Genomic DNA, 19,821 nt, shown 5'->3' with positions numbered 1-19,821 from the left:
TGACAAGACTGGACTACTGCTCCGTGGTTTGCACACCTTTCCTCACAGTGTTCCAAATTGGAAATATACACCACTAAGAACCGGTGTTCTAAGTTACCCTTCTGGGGTTTGGGACACCCTAGCATTTAATAACAGGGATCTTAACAACTGCATTGAGGGCTTTGCTTCCACCATCCTTCCCAGCCCCTCAGTATCTCAGGTTGAAAAGAAAATGATTTCTAAACACTCCCTTAATCGTTCTACCAGTCTCTTTGAATCTGAATGCATCAGATCTGGCCGGCTGCAAGTAACTGATTGAGCAAAGTTGGGCTGTCCCTCCCCCTCTCTCTGTCTCGATAGTGTTTGCCTGCTGAGAGAGATCAGCTTCCGCTGCACACAGAGGAAAGGCTGCGATGGGACTGAAGGGGAAAGTTGCGCTGGTGACCGGCGGTGCTCAAGGGATTGGGAAAGCGATTAGTGAAATATTACTGAAGAATGGGGCCAAGGTAACTCTTTACTTTTCCTGTCTGAAGTGTCTTAGGCTGTTGTTGCTATTGTCTGACCGGGCGGGGTGAGTGCACACGCAGTATGTGTAGAAATAAATATTTCTGATTATCTGAGTTTTGTTTTTCTCTGGGAGCTGTAGTGGAGTGTGAAACTGAATTTGATTCTGGTTTGGAAATTAACTGAATCCCAGTTATATGGATTATATGTGAAGTGCCCCCTTGTGGTAATGCCACCTCTGGGTGTCCTGATTACCCATTGGTTGTGTCCTGTTGTAATGACCCATTGGCTGTATGTCTGCATGTCATGACATCTCTGGTGCTCCCTCTAGTGGTTACCTAGTTGTGTATTTACATTAACCCTTTGTGTATATACAGTGATGCATATCACCATAGCTGACTCTCTGGATGCTTTGTATTATGTGGCCTCCAGAAGATTGAGGGAAGTTCCAGAAGACCCTCCCCCCCTCCCCCACCCAGCCATTACGGGAGGGGTGGCGATCCCAGTTTCTCCATTTTGGCCCATTTGCTTCTGACAGGAGCTTCCAACCTCATTTAAGACTGTCCAGTTTCACCTCTGAAATATCACTTAACCATGTCTCTGCCTCAGCTTTCTGCTACTGAAACCCTCATCCATCCCTTCATTACCTCTAAATCGGACAATTCTAACACACTCATGGTTGGACACTCATGTCCTATCCTGCGTAAACCTGCGGCCATCCAAACTTTGCGACCTGTGTCTTAATTCATGGTTTTTCAAACTCAGGGTCATGACCCACGAGACCAGCTTTTCAGAATGGCCATGGGAAGTCCCCGGTGGGCTGTGATGTTCGAGCAGGCGGGGCAGCGCGAGGCTGGGCAGTGTCCGGGGGGAGGGGGGGGGGGGTAATGGGTGGCCAGGTGGGCACGCGATGCGAACTGTGCTGGCACTAGCTTGGAGCTCCGCTTCGGTGCTCGCCGTCTGAGAGCTGCGCGGCTCGTCCCCACTATCGATCGGCAGTTTGTGACCTGCGGCTCCGAGGTCAAGCTGCTCAATGGCTGGCATAATGTCCACTTGCACTGCCACGACGTGTTGTACAGATAGGGAAGTGGTCGGCAGTCTGTGACTGGGCTGGATGTATCTGACAAAAGTAACAGCTACTGGACAGTGAGAGGGAAGCCAGGCCAAGTTTGTCAGCAAGGAATCCCAATCAAATGTGTCCAGTCAATACGGCTGACACATGCCAACACTGTAAGAAAACAAACAGTCATCACTTTGTGTCACCGATCTGGAAACCAGGAAGTGCTTTTGGTGAAAATGGAGAAGGAGATGACTTGGATGATTGGAGAGTGCAATCCAATGGAACCAGGAAGAAATATTGTGACATTGTGTGTGTTTGACAAATTACTTCTAAATTCAGAGTTTGTAAAGAAAAAACAAGAATGCACGTTTTTCTATTCTTGTTTAAATTTCTAAAGAAATGGGAATATCTTTAAAAGAAAGATTGTGTATAAATGTAAGGGTGTGCATGTTCACCTGGAATTGCTTTAATTTTCAGTGGTTAAAAAGTCAGAAGCTTGGAAAAGCCAGGTATTGGAAATAAATTTGCAAAGTTAAACAAAAGCTGCGACCGGCCTTTAGGATTGGATTGGATTTGGTTATTGTCACGTGTACTGAGCGACAGTGAAAAGTATTTTTCTGCGAGCAGCTCAACAGACAATTAAGTACATGGGAAGGAAAGGGAATAAAAGAAAATACATAATAGGGCAACATAAGATATACAATGTAACTACATAAGCTCCGGCATTGGATGAAGCAAACAGGGTGTAGTGTTAATGAGGTCAGTCCACAAGAAGATCATTTAGGAGTCTGGTAACAGCGGGAAAGAAGCTGTTCGTGAGTGTTCTCAGACTTCTGTATCTCCTGCCCGATGGAAGAAGTTGGAAGAGTGAGTAAGCCGGGTGGGAGGGGACTTTGATTATGCTGCCCGCTTTCCCCAGGCAGCGGGAGGTGTAGATGGAGTCAATGTATGGGAGGCAGGTTCGTGAGATGGACTGGGCAGTGTTCACGACTCTCTGAAGTTTCTTGCGTTCCTGGGCCGAGCAGTTGATTTTTTTCAAAGGATGCAGCGAGAACTTAAATCATCAGCTGAAGTCCTCAGCAGAAATGTAACATTGAATGACAAAGCAAGTGAAATTGTGAGGACCAAACAGGCTTACCTGTCACATTAAAGGAAAGCAGAAATGGTGGGTCATGAACCTTCTGGAAGGGTCACAAATGTCCTGGGGAAAAAGGTTTGCAAAACAGTCTTAAATCACAGCATGATTCCCCTGTGAAATCTGCCCTCCCTGTGACTCACATTGACTCCATTTTAAAAATAGCATGGTCTCACCCCCAACTCATACCAGCCCAGACTTGAGTTCCCCCAAGCAAACTGATTGACCCGAGCTGCCCTCAGTCACACTGACTGACCCGAGCTGCCCTCGGAAGGAACTGACTGACCTGAGCTGCCCTTGAACACACTGACTGACCTGCCTGCCCTTGGACACACTGACTGACCCGAGCTGCCCTCGGACACACTGACTGACCCGAGCTGCCCTCGGACGCACTGACTGACCTGAGCTGCCCTTGGACACACTGACTTACCCGAGCTGCCCTCGGCCACTGACTGACCCAAACTGCCCTCGGACACACTGACTGACCCGAGCAGCCCTCGGACACTGACTGACCCGAGCTTCCCTCGGACACTGACTGACCCGAGCTGCCCTCGGACACACTGACTGACCCGAGCTGCCCTCGGACACACTGACTGACCCGAGCTGCCCTCGGACACACTGACTGACCAGAGCTGCCCTCAGACACTGACTGACCCAAACTGCCCTCGGACACACTGACTGACCCGAACTGCCCTCGGACACTGACTGACCTGAGCTGCCCTCGGACACTGACTGACCCGAGCTGCCCTCGGACACACTGACTGACCCGAGCTGCCCTCGGACACTGACTGACCCGAGCTGCCCTCGGACACTGACTGACCCGAGCCGCCCTCGGACACTGACTGACCCGAACTGCCCTCGGCCACTGACTGACCCGAGCTGCCCTCGGGCATTGACTGACCCGAGCTGCCCTCGGACGCACTGACTGACCCGAGCTGCCCTCTGACACACTGACTGACCCGAGCTGCCCTCGGACGCACTGACTGACCCGAGCTGCCCTCTGACACACTGATTGACCCAAGCAGCCCTCGGACACTGGCTGACCCGAGCTGACCTCTGACACTGACTGACCCGAGCTGCCCTCGGACACACTGACTGACCCGAGCTGCCCTCGGACACAGACTGACCCGTGCTGCCCTCGGACACTGACCGTCCCGAGCTGCCCTCGGACACACTTACTGACCCGAGCTGCCCTCGGACACTGACTGACCTGAGCTGCCCGGACATACTGACCGACCCGAGCTGCCCTCGGACACACTGACTGACTCGAGCTGCCCTCGGACACACTGACTGACCCGAACAGCCCTCGGAGACTGACTGACCCGAGCTGCCCTCGGACAGACTGACTGACCCGAGCTGCCCTGGGACACTGACTGACGGGAGCTGCCCTCGGACAGACTGACTGACCTGAGCTGCCCTCGGACACTGACTGACCTGAGCTGCCCTCGGACACACTTACTGACCCGAGCTGCCCTCGGACACTGACTGACCCGAGCTGCCCTCGGACACTGACTGACCCGAGCTGCCCTCGGACACACTGACCGACCCGAGCTGCCCTCGGACACTGACTGACCTGAGCTGCCCTCGGACACTGACTGACCCGAGCTGCCCTCGGACACACTGACTGACCCGAGCTGCCCTCGGACACTGACTGACCTGAGCTGCCCTCGGACATACTGACCGACCCGAGCTGCCCTCGGACACACTGACTGACCCGAGCTGCCCTCGGACACTGACTGACTCGAGCTGCCCTCGGACACACTGACTGACCCGAGCTGCCCTTGGACACACTGAATGACCCGAGCTGTCCTCGGACACTGACTGACCCGAGCTGCCCTCGGACACTGACTGACCCGAGCTGCCCTCGGACACACTGACTGACCCGAGCTGTCCTCGGACACTGACTGACCCGAGCTGCCCTCGGACACACTGACTGACCCGAGCTGCCCTCGGACACTGACTGACCTGAGCTGCCCTCGGACATACTGACCGACCCGAGCTGCCCTCGGAGACACAGACTGACCCGAGCTGCCCTCGGACACTGACTGACTCGAGCTGCCCTCGGACACTGACCGACCCGAGCTGCACTCGGACACACTGAATGACCCGAGCTGTCCTCGGACACTGACTGACCCGAGCTGCCCTCGGACACTGACTGACCCGAGCTGCCCTCGGACACACTGACTGACCCGAGCTGCCCTCGGACACTGACTGACCCGAGCTGCCCTCTGACACACTGACTGATCAGAGCTGCCCTCGGACACACTGTCTGACCCGAGCTGCCCTCGGACACTGACTGACCCGAGCTGCCCTCGGACACACTGTCTGACCCGAGCTGCCCTCGGACACTGACTGACCCGAGCTGCCCTCGGAAACAGACTGACCCGTGCTGCACTCGGACACTGACCGTCCCGAGCTGCCCTCGGACACACTTACTGACCCGAGCTGCCCTCGGACACTGACCGTCCCGAGCTGCCCTCGGACACACTTACTGACCCGAGCTGCCCTCGGACACACTGACTGACCCGAGCTGCCCTCGGACACACTGACTGACCTGAGCTGCCCTCGGACACACTGACTGACCCGAGCTGCCCTCGGGCACTGACTGACCCGAGCTGCCCTCTGACACTGACTGACCCGAGCTGCCCTCGGACACTGACTGACCTGAGCTGCCCTCAGAGACACTGACTGACTCGAGCTGCCCTCGGACACACTGACTGACCCGAGCAGCCCTCGGACACTGACTGACCCGAGCTGCCCTCGGACAGACTGACTGACCCGAGATCCCCTCGGACACTGACTGACCCGAGCTGCCCTCGGACACTGACTGACCTGAGCTGCCCTCGGACACTGACTGACCCGAGCTGCCCTCGGATACTGACTGACCCGAGCTGCCCTCGGGCACTGACTGACCCGAGCTGCCCTCGGACACACTTACTGACCCGAGCTGCACTCGGACACTGACTGACCTGAGCTGCCCTCGGACACTGACTGACCCGAGCTGCCCTCGGACACACTGTCTGACCCGAGCTGCGCTCGGACACTGACTGACCCAAGCTTCCCTCGGACACACTGACTGACCCGAGTTGCCCTCGGACACAGTGACTGACCTGAGCTGCCCTTGGACACTGACTGACCCGAGCTGCCCTCGGACACTGACCGACTCGAGCTGCCCTCGGACACTGACTGACCCGAGCTGCCCTCTGACACACTGACTGACCGGAGCTGCCCTCGGACAGACTGACTGACCCGAGCTGCCCTCGGACACTGACTGACCCGAGCTGCCCTCGGACACACTTACTGACCCGAGCTGCCCTCGGACACTGACTGACCCGTGCTGCCCTCGGACACAATGACTGACCTGAGCTGGCCTCGGACACTGACCGACTCGAGCTGCGCTCGGACACTGACTGACCCGAGCTGCGCTCGGACACTGACTGACCCAAGCTGCCCTCGGACACACTGACTGACCCGAGCTGCCCTCGGACACTCTGACTGACCCGAACTGCCCTCGGACACTGATTGACCAGAGCTGCCCTCGGACACTAACTGACCCAAACTGCCCTCGGACACACAGACTGACCCGAGCTGCCCTCGGACACTGACTGACCCGAGCTGCCCTCGGACACTGACTGACCCGAGCTGCCCTCGGACATTGACTGACCCGAGCTGCCCTCGGACACTGACTGACCCGAGCTGCCCTCGGACACCGATTGACCCGAGCTGCCCTCGGACACTGACTGACCCGAGCTCCCCTCGGACACACTGACTGACCCGAGCTGCCCTCGGACACTGACTGACCCGAGCCACCCTTGGACACACTGACTGACCTGAGCTGCCCTCGGACACACTGACTGAACCGAGCTGCCCTCGGACACTGACTGACCTGAGCTGCCCTCGGACACACTGACTGACCCGAGCTGCCCACGGACACACTGACTGACCCGAGCTGCCCTCGGACATTGACTGACCCGAGCTGCCCTCAGACACACTGACTGACCCGAGCTGCCCTCGGACACACTGACTGACCTGAGCTGCCCTCGGACACTGACTGACCCGACCTGCCCTTGGACACACTGACTGACCTGAGCTGCCCTCGGACACACTGACTGACCCGAGCTCCCCTCGGACACACTGACTGGCCCGAACTCCCCTCGGACACACTGACTGACCTGAGCTGCCCTCGGACACTGACTGACCCGACCTGCCCTTGGACACACTGACTGACCTGAGCTGCCCTCGGACATTGACTGACCCGAGCTGCCCACGGACACACTGACTGACCTGAGCTGCCCTCGGACACTGACCGACTCGAGCTGCGCTCGGACACTGACTGACCGGAGCTTCTCTCGGACACACTGAGTGACCGGAGCTGCCCTTGGACAGACTGACTGACCCGAGCTGCCCTCGGACACTGACTGACCAAAGCTGCCCTCGGACACACTTACTGACCCGAGCTGCCCTCGGACACTGACTGACCCGAGCTGCCCTCGGACACAGTGACTGACCTGAGTTGCCCTCGGACACTGACCGACTCGAGCTGCGCTCGGACACTGACTGACTCGAGCTGCGCTCGGACACTGACTGACCCAAGCTGCCCTCGGACACACTGACTGACCCGAGTTGCCCTCGGACACTCTGACTGACCCGAACTGCCCTCGGACACTGATTGACCAGAGCTGCCCTCGGACACAGTGACTGACCTGAGCTGCCCTCGGACACTGACCGACTCGAGCTGCCCTCGGACACTGACTGACCCGAGCTGCCCTCTGACACACTGACTGACCGGAGCTGCCCTCGGACAGACTGACTGACCCGAGCTGCCCTCGGACACTGACTGACCCAAGCTGCCCTCGGACACACTTACTAACCCGAGCTGCCCTCGGACACTGACTGACCCGACTGCCCTCGGACACAGTGACTGACCTGAGCTGCCCTCGGACACTGACCGACTCGAGCTGCGCTCGGACACTGACTGACCCGAGCTGCGCTCGGACACTGACTGACCCAAGCTGCCCTCGGACACACTGACTGACCCGAGCTGCCCTCGGACACTCTGACTGACCCGAACTGCCCTCGGACACTGATTGACCAGAGCTGCCCTCGGACACTGACTGACCCAAACTGCCCTCGGACACACAGACTGACCCGAGCTGCCCTCGGACACTGACTGACCCGAGCTGCCCTCGGACACTGACTGACCCGAGCTGCCCTCGGACACTGACTGACCCGAGCTGCCCTCGGACACTGACTGACCCGAGCTGCCCTCTGACACTGATTGACCCGAGCTGCCCTCGGACACTGACTGACCCGAGCTCCCCTCGGACACACTGACTGACCCGAGCTGCCCTCGGACACTGACTGACCCGAGCCGCCCTTGGACACACTGACTGACCTGAGCTGCCCTCGGACACACTGACTGAACCGAGCTGCCCTCGGACACTGACTGACCCGAGCTGCCCTCGGACACTGACTGACCCGAGCTGCCCTCAGACACACTGACTGACCCGAGCTTCCCTCGGACACACTGACTGACCCGTGCTGCCCTCGGACACTGACTGACCCGAGCTGCCCTCAGACACACTGACTGACCCGAGCTGCCCTCGGACACACTGACTGACCCGAGCTGCCCTCGGACACTGACTGACCCGACCTGCCCTTGGACACACTGACTGACCCGAGCTGCCCTCGGACACACTGACTGACCCGAGCTCCCCTCGGACACACTGACTGACCCGAACTCCCCTCGGACATTGACTGACCCGAGCTGCCCACGGACACACTGACTGACCCGAGCTGCCCTCGGACACACTGACTGACCCGAGCTCCCCTCGGTCATTCACTGACCCGAGCTGCCCTCGGACTCTGACTGACCCTAGCTGCCTTCGGACACACTGACTGACCCGAGCTGCCCTCGGACAGTGACTGACCCGAGCTACCCTCGGACACTGACTGACCCTAGCTGCCCTCGGACACACTGACTGACCCGAGCTGCCCTCAGACACTGACTGACCCGAGCTGTCTTCGGACACTGACTGACCTGAGCTGCCCTCGGACACTGACTGACCCGAGCTGCCCTTGGACACACTGACTGACCTGAGCTGCCCTGGGACACTGACTGACCCGAGCTCCCCTCAGACACACTGACTGACCCGAGCTGCCCTCAGACACTGACTGACCCGAGCTCCCCTCGGACACTGACTTACCCGAGCTGCCCTCGGACACTGACTGACCCGAGCTGCCCTCGGACACTGACTGACCTGAGCTGCCCTCGGACACTGACTGACCCGAGCTGCCCTCGGACACTGACTGACCCGAGCTGCCCTCAGACACTGACTGACACGAGCTGCCTTGGGACACTGACTGACCCGAGCTGCCCTCGGATACTGACTGACCCGAGCTGCCCTCGGGCACTGACTGACCCGAGCTGCCCTCGGACACACTGACTGACCCGAGCTGCCCTCGGACACTGACTGACCCGAGCTGCCCTCGGACACACTGACTGACCCGAGCTGCCCTCGGACACACTGACTGACCCGAGCTGCCCTCGGTCACTGACTGACCCGAGCTGCCCTCGGACACACTGACTGACCCGAGCTGCCCTCGGACACACTGACTGATCCGAGCTGCCCTCGGACACTGACTGACCCGAGCTGCCCTCGGACTCTGAAGTGAGGTTTGCCACTTCTCTTATTTCAGATTTCGAGCAAATTCTGCTTTTGAATACTCTGGGTGAATGTTTGTTTTGAACTCCTTTAGGTGAGTCTGTTGGATGCTAATATACCAGTTGGTGAAGCCACGAAAGTCGCCTTTGAACAGGTCTATGGAGCTGACAACATTTTATTCCTTCCCTGTGATGTGACGTCAGAAAATCAGCTCAAAGGTACAGATTCAAATATTTAATTTTAATAAGGTCTTTTATTGGCGTTTTCAAAATTTTATTTTTCATTTTCGTTTATTGTAGTGTAGCAGAGTTTTTTCTTAAGTTTCTCTATTTACTGTACATTGCCAGCTGACTCACATTCAAAGTATCATCTTGCTTCATTGACATAGTGTATATATTATGGTCAGCACGGTGACATTTTGGAGAGCAAAATCGCTTCACAGCTCCAGGGTCCCAGGTTCGATTCCGGCTTGGGTCACTGTCTGTGAGGAGTCTGCACATCCTCCCCGTGTCTGCGTGGGTTTCCTCCGGGTGCTCCGGTTTCCTCCCACAGTCCAAAAGATGTGCAGGTTGGGTGGATTGGCCATGATAAATTGCCCTTAGTGTCCAAAATTGCATTTAGTGTTGGGTGGGGTTACTGGGTTATGGGGAGAGGGTGGAGGCGTTAACCTTGGGTAGGGTGCTCTTTCCAGGAGCCGGGGCAGACTCGATGGGCCGAATGGCCTCCTTTTGCACTGTAAATTCTATGCAAAATATGTCCTTGTGGAAGGAGCTGCGCTTCAAAACCTAGTGATTCCAAACAAGCTGTTGGGCTTTAACCTGGTGTTGTTAGACTTCTTATTATGACATTGTGAGTTACTCTAAATAAAGTGGTTGGTGATGGAACACCTCTTTCCAAAATGCCGCAGACCTGGTCAATCAACTCCATTCACCATCTTTTCCAGATTCTTTCAGCAAGACACTTGAGAAATTTCAGAGATTGGACATCGTTTGTAACAATGCGGGGATCTTTGATGAGAAGAAGTGGGAGAAATGTCTCAGTTTAAATCTGGTACGTGTTTCTCGTGCATCAATTAAGCTGAATTCTCTGTAAATAGTGGGCATATTGGGCAGGATTCTCCCGCAATCGGCGGGATGGCCCGGCGCTGTTGCCAAGAACGCTGCGAACCACTCGGGCGTTGGGCCAGCCGGAAGCTGCAGAATCCTCCGCACGTCCAGGGGCTAGGCTGGAGCTGGAGGGGTTGGTGCCACGCCAACCGGCGCTGAAGGGTTGCCGTCGTCCCGTGCATGCGCAGAACCGCCAGCGTGGAAACCACAGGGCCATGGCAGAGCCCTACAGAAGCTGGCGCGGAGTGCCCCGAAGGCACAGGCCTGCCCGCAGATCTGTGGGCCCCCGATCGCGGGCCAGGCCACCGTGCGGGCCCCACCCATAGCCGGATCCCCCCCCCGCTCCCTCCCCCCGAGGACCCCGCTAGACGGCCGACAAGCCAGTCCCGCCATGATGGACCATGTCCATTTCACGCTGCTGGGACTGGCCAGAAACGGGCGGCCGCTCGGCCCATTGGGGCTCGGAGAATTGCCAGGGGGGCTGCTGCCAACTGCCTCTGACCGGTGCGGCATTAACCCCGCACCCACCCGAAAATCGGCGCCGGAGAATTTGGCAGCAGCGTCGGAGCGGCGGGGGCCGGGAAATCCCGCCCTTGGTGTTCCACTTGAGACACATAGGAAGCCCCCCCCCCCCCCGCTGCCAAGACGTGCTGTTAGGACATTCTAAATTCTCCCTCTATGTACCCGAACAGGCGCTGGAGTGTGGCGACTCGGGGCTTTTCACAGTAACTTCTTGCAGTGTTAATGAAAGCCTACTTGTGACACTAATAAAGATTATTATTAGAAGAAACCTCTATTGAGACTGTGATGTGGATGAGATTGAGGTGAATGATTCGTTATGTTTCGCTCTGTAAATAAATGTAAGACTAAGTTAATATTAGCTCCCGTAACGTCCTTGATCTACTATCTGTCTGAATTAGAACAGTACGTATTCCCGGGACAGAGTTTTATCTGTCCTGAGCGGGCATGACAGAGTGTAAAATAGTGTGTGATGATGTTGGGTGCCCATCCCGATGTTATCCTGCACTCGCGCGATATTGGTGTGCTGCCGATCTGAGTCTCCTGTCCGAAATATCCAATTATGGAGCCATCTGAAGGGATTATCTGCCCTCTTGCCTGACATATTGGGAAGTGGGGTGGGAAGATGAGGGGAGGAGGTGGAGAACAAGGATGGGGAGGGGGGAGTGTGTGGGTGTGGGAGCACTCAATCTCAAAGACCCATCAGATTTGGGGCACCTTCCACTCCAGGATCTGGGACTGTCCGGAGCTTCTCCCACCCCAATCTGGTCTACGATCAACCCCTCCCCACCAGAGCCTCTCCAATTAGCCCACACTTGGACCCCCCAGCTTGGGAACAGTCCTGGGTCTCAGATCCAGGAAGTGTGCTGCAGTACCTCTTCTGGCCACTGCAGCACTTCCAAGAGTGGACAGAAGAAGTCCTGCTCACTGCCAGTCAACGCTCAATTGAGTGTTAAATGGTAGTGGGCTTCTGAGAGTCGATTGGAATGCATCACATGCTGTAGTGATCTTTATATTCATGTACATCGGGACTAATGTGTAATCAGTAGCACCAGATGATCACTAGCGGGCCGGACCAACAAGGGTATAAAAGCAACTGCATTGTGCCTCTCTCTCTCTCTTTCGGGTGGACTGTGGCCAAGACAAGAGTATAAGATTATCTCAGATGGTTAGTGTAGTTAAGCATAGTTATTGTATTTTGATGTAGTTAACCTTATCACTAGTATCAATGTTAAAGTGACAAACTCACGCAATTATTGTTATCGTTACTCAATAAACCTTTTGTTACTACTGGACGAGTTTGATTCTTCTTCATTGAGATTCAGAAGACTCATCAATGTTTGAGTAGCTCATGTTACACTCCATAGTGTATCAAAACACAAAGAAGTGGAATAAAAGATGATACAGGAGTGTAATAAAAGACATAGCAACCTTCAGCACTGATCTACCTTTCTCTGATAAGGAGAGCAAATGGAATGTTGGCCTTTATCGAAAGGGGAATGGAATATAGTAGTGGGGGAAGTCTTACTGCAGCTGTTCAGGGTATTAGTGAGACCGCATCTGGAGTACTGGGTACAGATTTTACAATTTGAGTTAGAAGCAGCACAGAGAAAGGTCACCTGACTCATTCCACCGATGAAAGCCTGATATTAGGGAGAATGATTGAACAGGCTAGATCTTCACCATATCCTCAGAGCACAATTATGCCATTCAGCCCATTGCGTCAGCTCTGCCATTCAATCATGGCTGATATCTTTCCCGTCCCCATTCTCCCATTCTCCTGCCTTCTCCCAATAACCCCTGAGTCCCTTATTAATCAAGAACCTATCTATTTCTGTCTTAAAGACACTGTGATTCCACAGCCTTCTGCGGCAAAGAGTTCCACAGATTCCCCATTGTCTGGCTGAAGAAATACTTCCAAATCCCAGCTTTCTTTAAAAAAAAATTTTTATTGGGTTTTTGAACATAGTATATTTACAGTTATGTACACAGAATGAAACATAATAAAACAAACTGGTACAATATTGTACACCAGCTCCAAAACAGTTATAGTTAGAAGTATTACGTTCAACAAATAGGTAGACACATGTTTGCGGAGGTGTGGGGGGGGTGGAACTGGGGAGGTACATATACATTTGGGTGCCGGAGAAACAATTACATTGATTATGACCAATTCAGAGAGGGCAATAAGAAAATAGATCTGGTGTTGGCGTTGTTACTTGCTTCTCCCAGGTTTTCGCTGCCTTTGTTGTTGTGCATTCATCTCCGCTTTGGCTGTTTGTCCCATCTTTTGCCCAATGTTTCCTTGCTCTCTGTTACTGTATTTGCCGAGTTTGTTGTTGTTTCCCGTACTCTCCTTCCTGCTTTAATTCCCCCACCTCTCTGGTTACCTTCTTTGTTCCCTGTCTCCTCCCTCTTCCCCCCACTTCTGCCCCCTTTCCTCCTCCCCCCCACCCCACCCCACCCCCCCCCCCCATTGTGGTCGACTTTCTTTTCTCCTCGGTCTAACTGTTCCCGCCCAATCTTCCAGCCCCCCTCCCCAGGTCTTCCCTCCCTCTCACGCCCTGGCTACTTTACCCTGATTCTTGGCTACCTGGCTATTCTTCTGCTTATTCGTTGGCCACAAACAGGTCCCGGAACAGTTGGGTGAATGGCTCCCACGTTCTGTGGAAGCTGTCGTCTGACCCTCGGATGGCGAATTTAATTTTCTCCACTTGGAGAGATTCTGAGAGGTCGGACTTCCAGTCTGCAGCTTTGGGTGGTGCTGCTGACCGCCAGCTGAACAGGATTCTACCACGGGCGATCAGGGAGGCAATGGCAAAGGCGTCCGCCCTCCTCCCCAGGAATAGATCTGGCTGGTCTGATACCCCGAAGACCGCCACTTTTGGGCATGGCTCCACCCTCATCCCCGCCACTTTGGACATTCCCACAAAGGTGGCTGTCCAGTACCCATCAACTCAGGGGCAAGAAACAAAAGACAAAATGCTGGAAAATCTCAGCAGGTGTGGCAGCATCTGTCGGGAGAGAAAAGAGCTAACGTTTTGAGTCCGATGACTCTTTGTCAAAGCTGCATTGAGAAAGAGTCATCGGACTCGAAACGTTAGCCCTTTTCTCTCCCTACAGATGCTGCCAGACCTGCTGAGATTTTCCAGCATTTTCTCTTTGGTTTCAGATTCCAGCATCCGCAGTGATTTGTTTTTCTTTAAGTCAGGGTAAGAGCAGAACATGTGGGCGTGGTTGGCTGGGCCTCCTTGGCACCGCTCACAACTGTCCTCCACCTCCGGGAAGAACCTACACATTTGGGTTCTTGTTAAGTGGGCTCTATGTACCACTTTTAGTTGTGTCAGGCTGAGCCTTGTGCACGTGGTGGTGGAGTTGACCCGATGAAGTGCTTAGCTCCAGAGTCCCCACCCTATCTCAATCCCCAGGTCTTCCTCCCATTTCTTTCCTGTTGCATCCAGTACAGCGTTGGCCTGGCGAGCTGGAATTTCTCTGTTAGTTCATCCAGTGTTGCGATCCTGTTGTCCCTGTGTAGGTCTCTGACTGTCAGTGCACCACTCGCTCACTAGCCTCATTAAACGCTTTTACCAGCAAGGGCTCCAGCACTCCTGAAAACCTTTTATAAATCTCCACTGGGTACCCATCCGGCCCCGGGTCCTTGGCGACTGCATCGCCTCCAGCTCTTCCACCACTTCAAACAGCCAATTTAGGCGCATAGGCCCTCCACCAGCTTTTACTCCACCCTCAGAATCTCCAGTCCCTTTAAAAACCACCTCATCCCCTTACCACGGCTGGGGGCTCCGACCCGTATATCCCCTGTAAAAGTCTCTAAACATCCCGTTCACTCCCACCTGGTCCAGAATTGAATTCCCCCTCTGTCCTTCACTTTCCCAATCTCCCTCGCCACTTACCGTTTCTCTAACTGGTGTGCTAGCATCCTGCTAGCCTTCTCCCCATATTCATACACCGCCCTTCTCTGCTTCAACTACCCCACCGCCTTCCCTGTGGATGTCAGCCCAAACTCCATCTGCAGCTTCTGCTGCTCCTTCAACAACCCTCATTTATGGGCCCTCAGTACACCCCAGCAGTGAGCACTGTCGATTTGTGCTTCAGTAGCTAGGCCCTGAGAAAAGCTGTTGTAGTACAACTACAACATTGGCATCAATGGAACAATGTGGAAAATGACCGAGGTATGTCCACTCCTCAAAATTCAGGACAAATCACATCTGGTCAATCATCCCATCGGTCTAATTTCAATGATCAGCAAAATGATGGAAGTTGTCATTAAGTGACAATTATTCAGCAATAACCTGCTCACAATTGCTCAATGTGTGTTCTCCCACGGCCACTTGGCTCCAGATCTCATTACAGCCATGGTCTAAACATGGACAATAGAGCTGAATTCCAGAAAACAGTTGAGAGTGACTGCAGTGAGATCATGGCTGCAGCATGGCATCAAGGACCCCAGCTAAGTTGCAATACACTGGAATCAGAGGGAAAACATACCACCGGTGGGAGTCGGTCCCAGCACAAAGGAAGATTCTTGTTGTTATTGGAGGCCAATTGTCTGAGCCCCGAACATTGCTGCAGGGGTTCATCAGGTTAGGGTCTTGGGCCCAACCAGCTTGACCTTCTTCGTAAGTGACCTTCCTTCCATCATAAGATCAGAAGTGTGGATGCTCACTGAGTGCACAGTGTTGTGTATCATTTGCAGCTCCTCAGATACCAACACATTTCATACCCATGCGAAACACGACTTAGACAGCACGCAGGCTTGGGCTGTTAAGTGGCAAATAAAAATGCACACTACAGAAGTGCGAGGCAATGACCATCTCCAACAAGAGAGAATCCAACCGTGTCCTCATGATGGTCAATGACATGACCATCACTGAAGTCAAACTGTCAATACACTGCGGGTTACCATTGACTAGAAACTGAACTGGACCAACCGTATAAATACTGCAGCTACAAGAATTGATAAGAGTTTCAGAATTTTATTGAGCATAACTCATCTCCTGACTTCCCAAACCAGTCAACCATGTACAAGGTACAAGTCAGGGGTGTGATGGAATACTGTCCACTTGCCTGGGTGAGTGCAGCTCCAACAACATTCAAGAAGCTCATCTGCATCAGCACAAAACGGCCGGTTTGATTGGCACCCCATGCACCACCTTCAAGTCATTCCCTTCACCACCTGCGCACAGTGGCAGCAGCGTGTACCATCTACAAGATACACAACTGGAAGTTCCGAAGATTCCTTCGACATCACCTCCCAAATCCTCGGCCATGCCATTTAGAAAGACAAAGGCAGCAGACACATGGGAACACCATCAACTGCAAGTTCCTCTCCCAAGTCACTTGCTATCCTGACTTGGTTATATATTGCCATTCCTTCTCTGTCGTGGATCAAAATCCAGGAACTCCCTCTCTACTAGTGCTCTAACTGACTGCAGTGCTTCAGAACAGTGGTTCACCATCACCTTCTTGAGAGCAATTAAGGATGGTTAATAAATGCTGACCAGCTGGCAAAGCCCACATCCCATGAAAGAACAAAAGGAAAATTGCCAAGCCTTCTTCAACTGCACCTTCTAAATCTGTGAGGATTAATGGGTATTTCTCTGGTTGGCAATCAGTAGCTAGTGGTGTCCCTCAGGGATCCGTGTTGGGCCCACAATTGTTCACAATTTACATAGATGATTTGGAGTTGAGGACCAAGGGCAATGTGTCCAAGTTTGCAGATGACACTAAGATGAGTGGTAAAGCAAAAAGTGCAGAGGATACTGGAAGTCTGCAGAGGGATTTGGATAGGTTAAGTGAATGGGCTAGGGTATGGCAGATGGAATACAATGTTGACAAATGTGAGGTTATCCATTTTGGTCGGAATAACAGCAAACGGGATTATTATTTAAATGATAAAATATTAAAGCATGCTGCTGTGCAGAGAGACCTGGGTGTGCTAGTGCATGAGTCACAGAAAGTTGGTTTACAGGTGCAACAGGTGATTAAGAAGGCAAATGGAATTTTGTCCTTCATTGCTAGAGGGATGGAGTTTAAGACTAGGGAGGTTATGCTGCAATTGTATAATGTGTTAGTGAGGCCACACCTGTAGTATTGTGTTCAGTTTTGGTCTCCTTACTTGTGAAAGGACGTACTGGCACTGGAGGGTGTGCAGAGGAGATTCACTAGGTTAATCACAGAGCTGAAGGGGTTGGATTACGAGGAGAGGTTCAGTAGACAGGGACTGTACTCATTGGAATTCAGAAGGATGAGGGGGGATCTTATAGAAACATATAAAATTATGAAGGGAATGGATAGGATAGATGCGGGCAGGTTGTTTCCACTGGCGGGTGAAAGCAGAACTAGGGGGCACAGCCTCAAAATAAGGGGAAGTAGATTTAGGACTGAGTTTAGGAGGAACTTCTTCACCCAAAGGGTTGTGAATCTATGGAATTCCTTGCCCGGTGAAGCAGTTGAGGCTTCTTCATTAAATGTTTTTAAGGTAAAGGTAGATAGTTTTTTGAAGAATAAAGGGATTAAGGGTTATGGTGTTCGGGCCGGAAAGTGGAGCTGAGTCCACAAAAGATCAGCCATGATCTCAATGCATTGCGGAGCAGGCTCGAGGGGCCAGATGGCCTATTCCTGCTCCTAGTTCTTATGTTCTTATTTTTCGACTGTGGGAGGAAACCGGAGCCAATATGTAGTGCAAGCGCACGCAGATATGGGGAGAATGTGCGAACTCCACACAGTCAGCCATCCAAGGTCAGAATTGAATCTGTGTCCCTGGCGTTCTGAGGCAGTTGTGCTAACCACTGTGCCACCGAGATTGTAACTCTCTGTACTTTACTTCAACCTGTGTATGTTTGTACTTTAATGTTTGTCCTGTTTTCTGAATGTGCCTGTTCTCTGGTGATTCCTCTATTTACTGCTTGTATTGCAGGTCAGTGTGATCAAAGGAACCCATCTGGGAATACAGCACATGAGTAAGGAAACTGGAGGTGCAGGAGGAGTGATTGTTAATATCAGCTCCCTGGCAGGTAATCAATACAATAACAATTGCTTATCAATGTGCTTTGTTGTAAATGTTTCATGTGGATGCTGGAAAACATCCACTTAGAACAAACTATTTTTTTTTAGGAAAGTACGTTTTACTTATAATTTACAGCAAGGAAACATATTTATACTCCACACGTGCCTCCACTCACCTGCTTCATCTCACACCATCATCCAATTTATCTAGTTACCTGTTAGTTGTTATTTAGCTTTCCCATTCTGTGTGGGAGCAAGTCGCACATTCAAACCACCCCCTGGGGAAAGAAGTTTTCTGAGTTTCTCATTGGATTAATGAGTGCCTTTCTAATAAATGGCTCCTAGTTTTGGACTCAAATAGAGGCCAAAACAATTATTTCAATCTCCCGTGTCATAACCCTTCATCTATCAAGTTAACTCCTCAGTCTTCTCTTTTCGAGAGATAGGTGTTCCAGCCTAAGACTTGATTACCAAAATTGAGGCTGACAACGAGAATGCTGCACTGTCAGAGACCATCTTTCTGATGAGATGTTAACCAAGGCCCTGTCCACCTCTCCCTTGGAATTGTTTCAAAGAAAAGCAGGGAGGGTATCCTCAGTGTCCTGACCAAAATTATCCATTAATCAATAACACAGAAAGAGTACAGTATCTGGTGTTATATTCCTTGCCTTTTCCTCCAAGATAGCCAATATGTAGTGTTGACAAAGATTATAAAAATAAGAAGTTTGAATCAAAACAAATTTATTTTACACTACTAAACTAAATGAAGTTTGCCCACTGTACTGAGTTACAGATACTAAACAATGATACTGAATCTGTAATACAGCAATCAATATTCTATTTAACTATTAAACTACACTATGACTTGACTTTGTGCTATATTTCAACATTAAATTCTCACTGTACTCTCATCATGTTCTCTTCAGTTTCTCTCAGAATACCTAAGATGCTGTCTTATATACAGTGAATTAGTAACGCCATCCAGTGTTTGATTTCATAGTTTCAGGTGTTAATCCTTTACTATACTATACATATCATTACATCTGGTTATTACCACATTGCTGTTTGTGGGATCTTGCTGTGTGCAAATTGGTTGCATTGTTTTCTAAATTACAATAGTGTCATTTCAAACAAGTATTAAGTGGCTGTACAGTGCTTTGGGACATCCTGGGCCATGAAAGGTGTTACATAAATGCAATTATTTGTTCTTTTTGCAGTTGAAGGGGTGGTGTTATATTCCCTTTGAACTCTTTCTCTGCATGGGCCTGCTCTGGCATTTGATGATCTGTGCAATTCTTTTTCTTTTACACAATGTGGGTTTTGCCAGCATTTGCCACCCTGTCCTAGATTACCTTGAAGTGAATTGGCTTGCTGGCCCATTTCAGGGGATGGTAAGAATCAACCACAGTGCTGTGGGTGTAGAGTTTACATGTTGGCCAGATCAGGTAAGGATGGCAGATTTCCTTCCCGAGGGGATATGAATGAGCCAGGTGGGTTTCAACAACATTCAATACCAGCCTCGTGGTCACCTTTGCCATGACTAGCTTTCCATTTAAAATTAAATTCCACCAGCTGCCCCCCCCTCCCCCCCCCCCCCCCCCCCCCCCCCCCCCCCCCCCCCCCCCCCCCAACCGCCACTGTCAGCATTCTGCAGGGACTACTCCCTCCGTGTCATCCTTGTCCACTCCTCTATTGCCCCTAACCCTTGACGGCGTGCTGTTTGCTGGTGGCGGGATTCTCTACTCCCGCTGCTTGTCAATGGTGTAGTCTCTGTGGTGTAGATACATCCATAGTGCTGTTGGGCGGGAGTTCCAGGATATTGACCCA

General features: G+C 52.5%; 1 protein-coding gene across 1 annotated transcript in view; it reads left to right on the top strand.

Annotated features, from left to right (window-relative positions):
* The first annotated feature begins 283 nt into the window (after positions 1–283).
* The window catches only part of LOC119965408 (15-hydroxyprostaglandin dehydrogenase [NAD(+)]-like), a 41,849-nt gene continuing 22,311 nt past the window's right edge, over positions 284–19,821 (top strand). The window contains exons 1-4 of the mRNA XM_038796160.1: positions 284–485; positions 9,438–9,561; positions 10,287–10,393; positions 17,906–18,002. Coding sequence (XP_038652088.1) covers positions 393–485; positions 9,438–9,561; positions 10,287–10,393; positions 17,906–18,002 — 421 coding nt within the window. The 5' untranslated portion in view covers positions 284–392. The remainder of the gene's footprint in view (positions 486–9,437; positions 9,562–10,286; positions 10,394–17,905; positions 18,003–19,821) is intronic.

Source organism: Scyliorhinus canicula, chromosome 4 (genome assembly GCF_902713615.1).
Source record: "Scyliorhinus canicula chromosome 4, sScyCan1.1, whole genome shotgun sequence".
NCBI lineage: Eukaryota > Metazoa > Chordata > Chondrichthyes > Carcharhiniformes > Scyliorhinidae > Scyliorhinus > Scyliorhinus canicula.
Note: the sequence above shows the minus strand (reverse complement) of the source record. Positions and strands in the feature narration are given on the sequence as shown.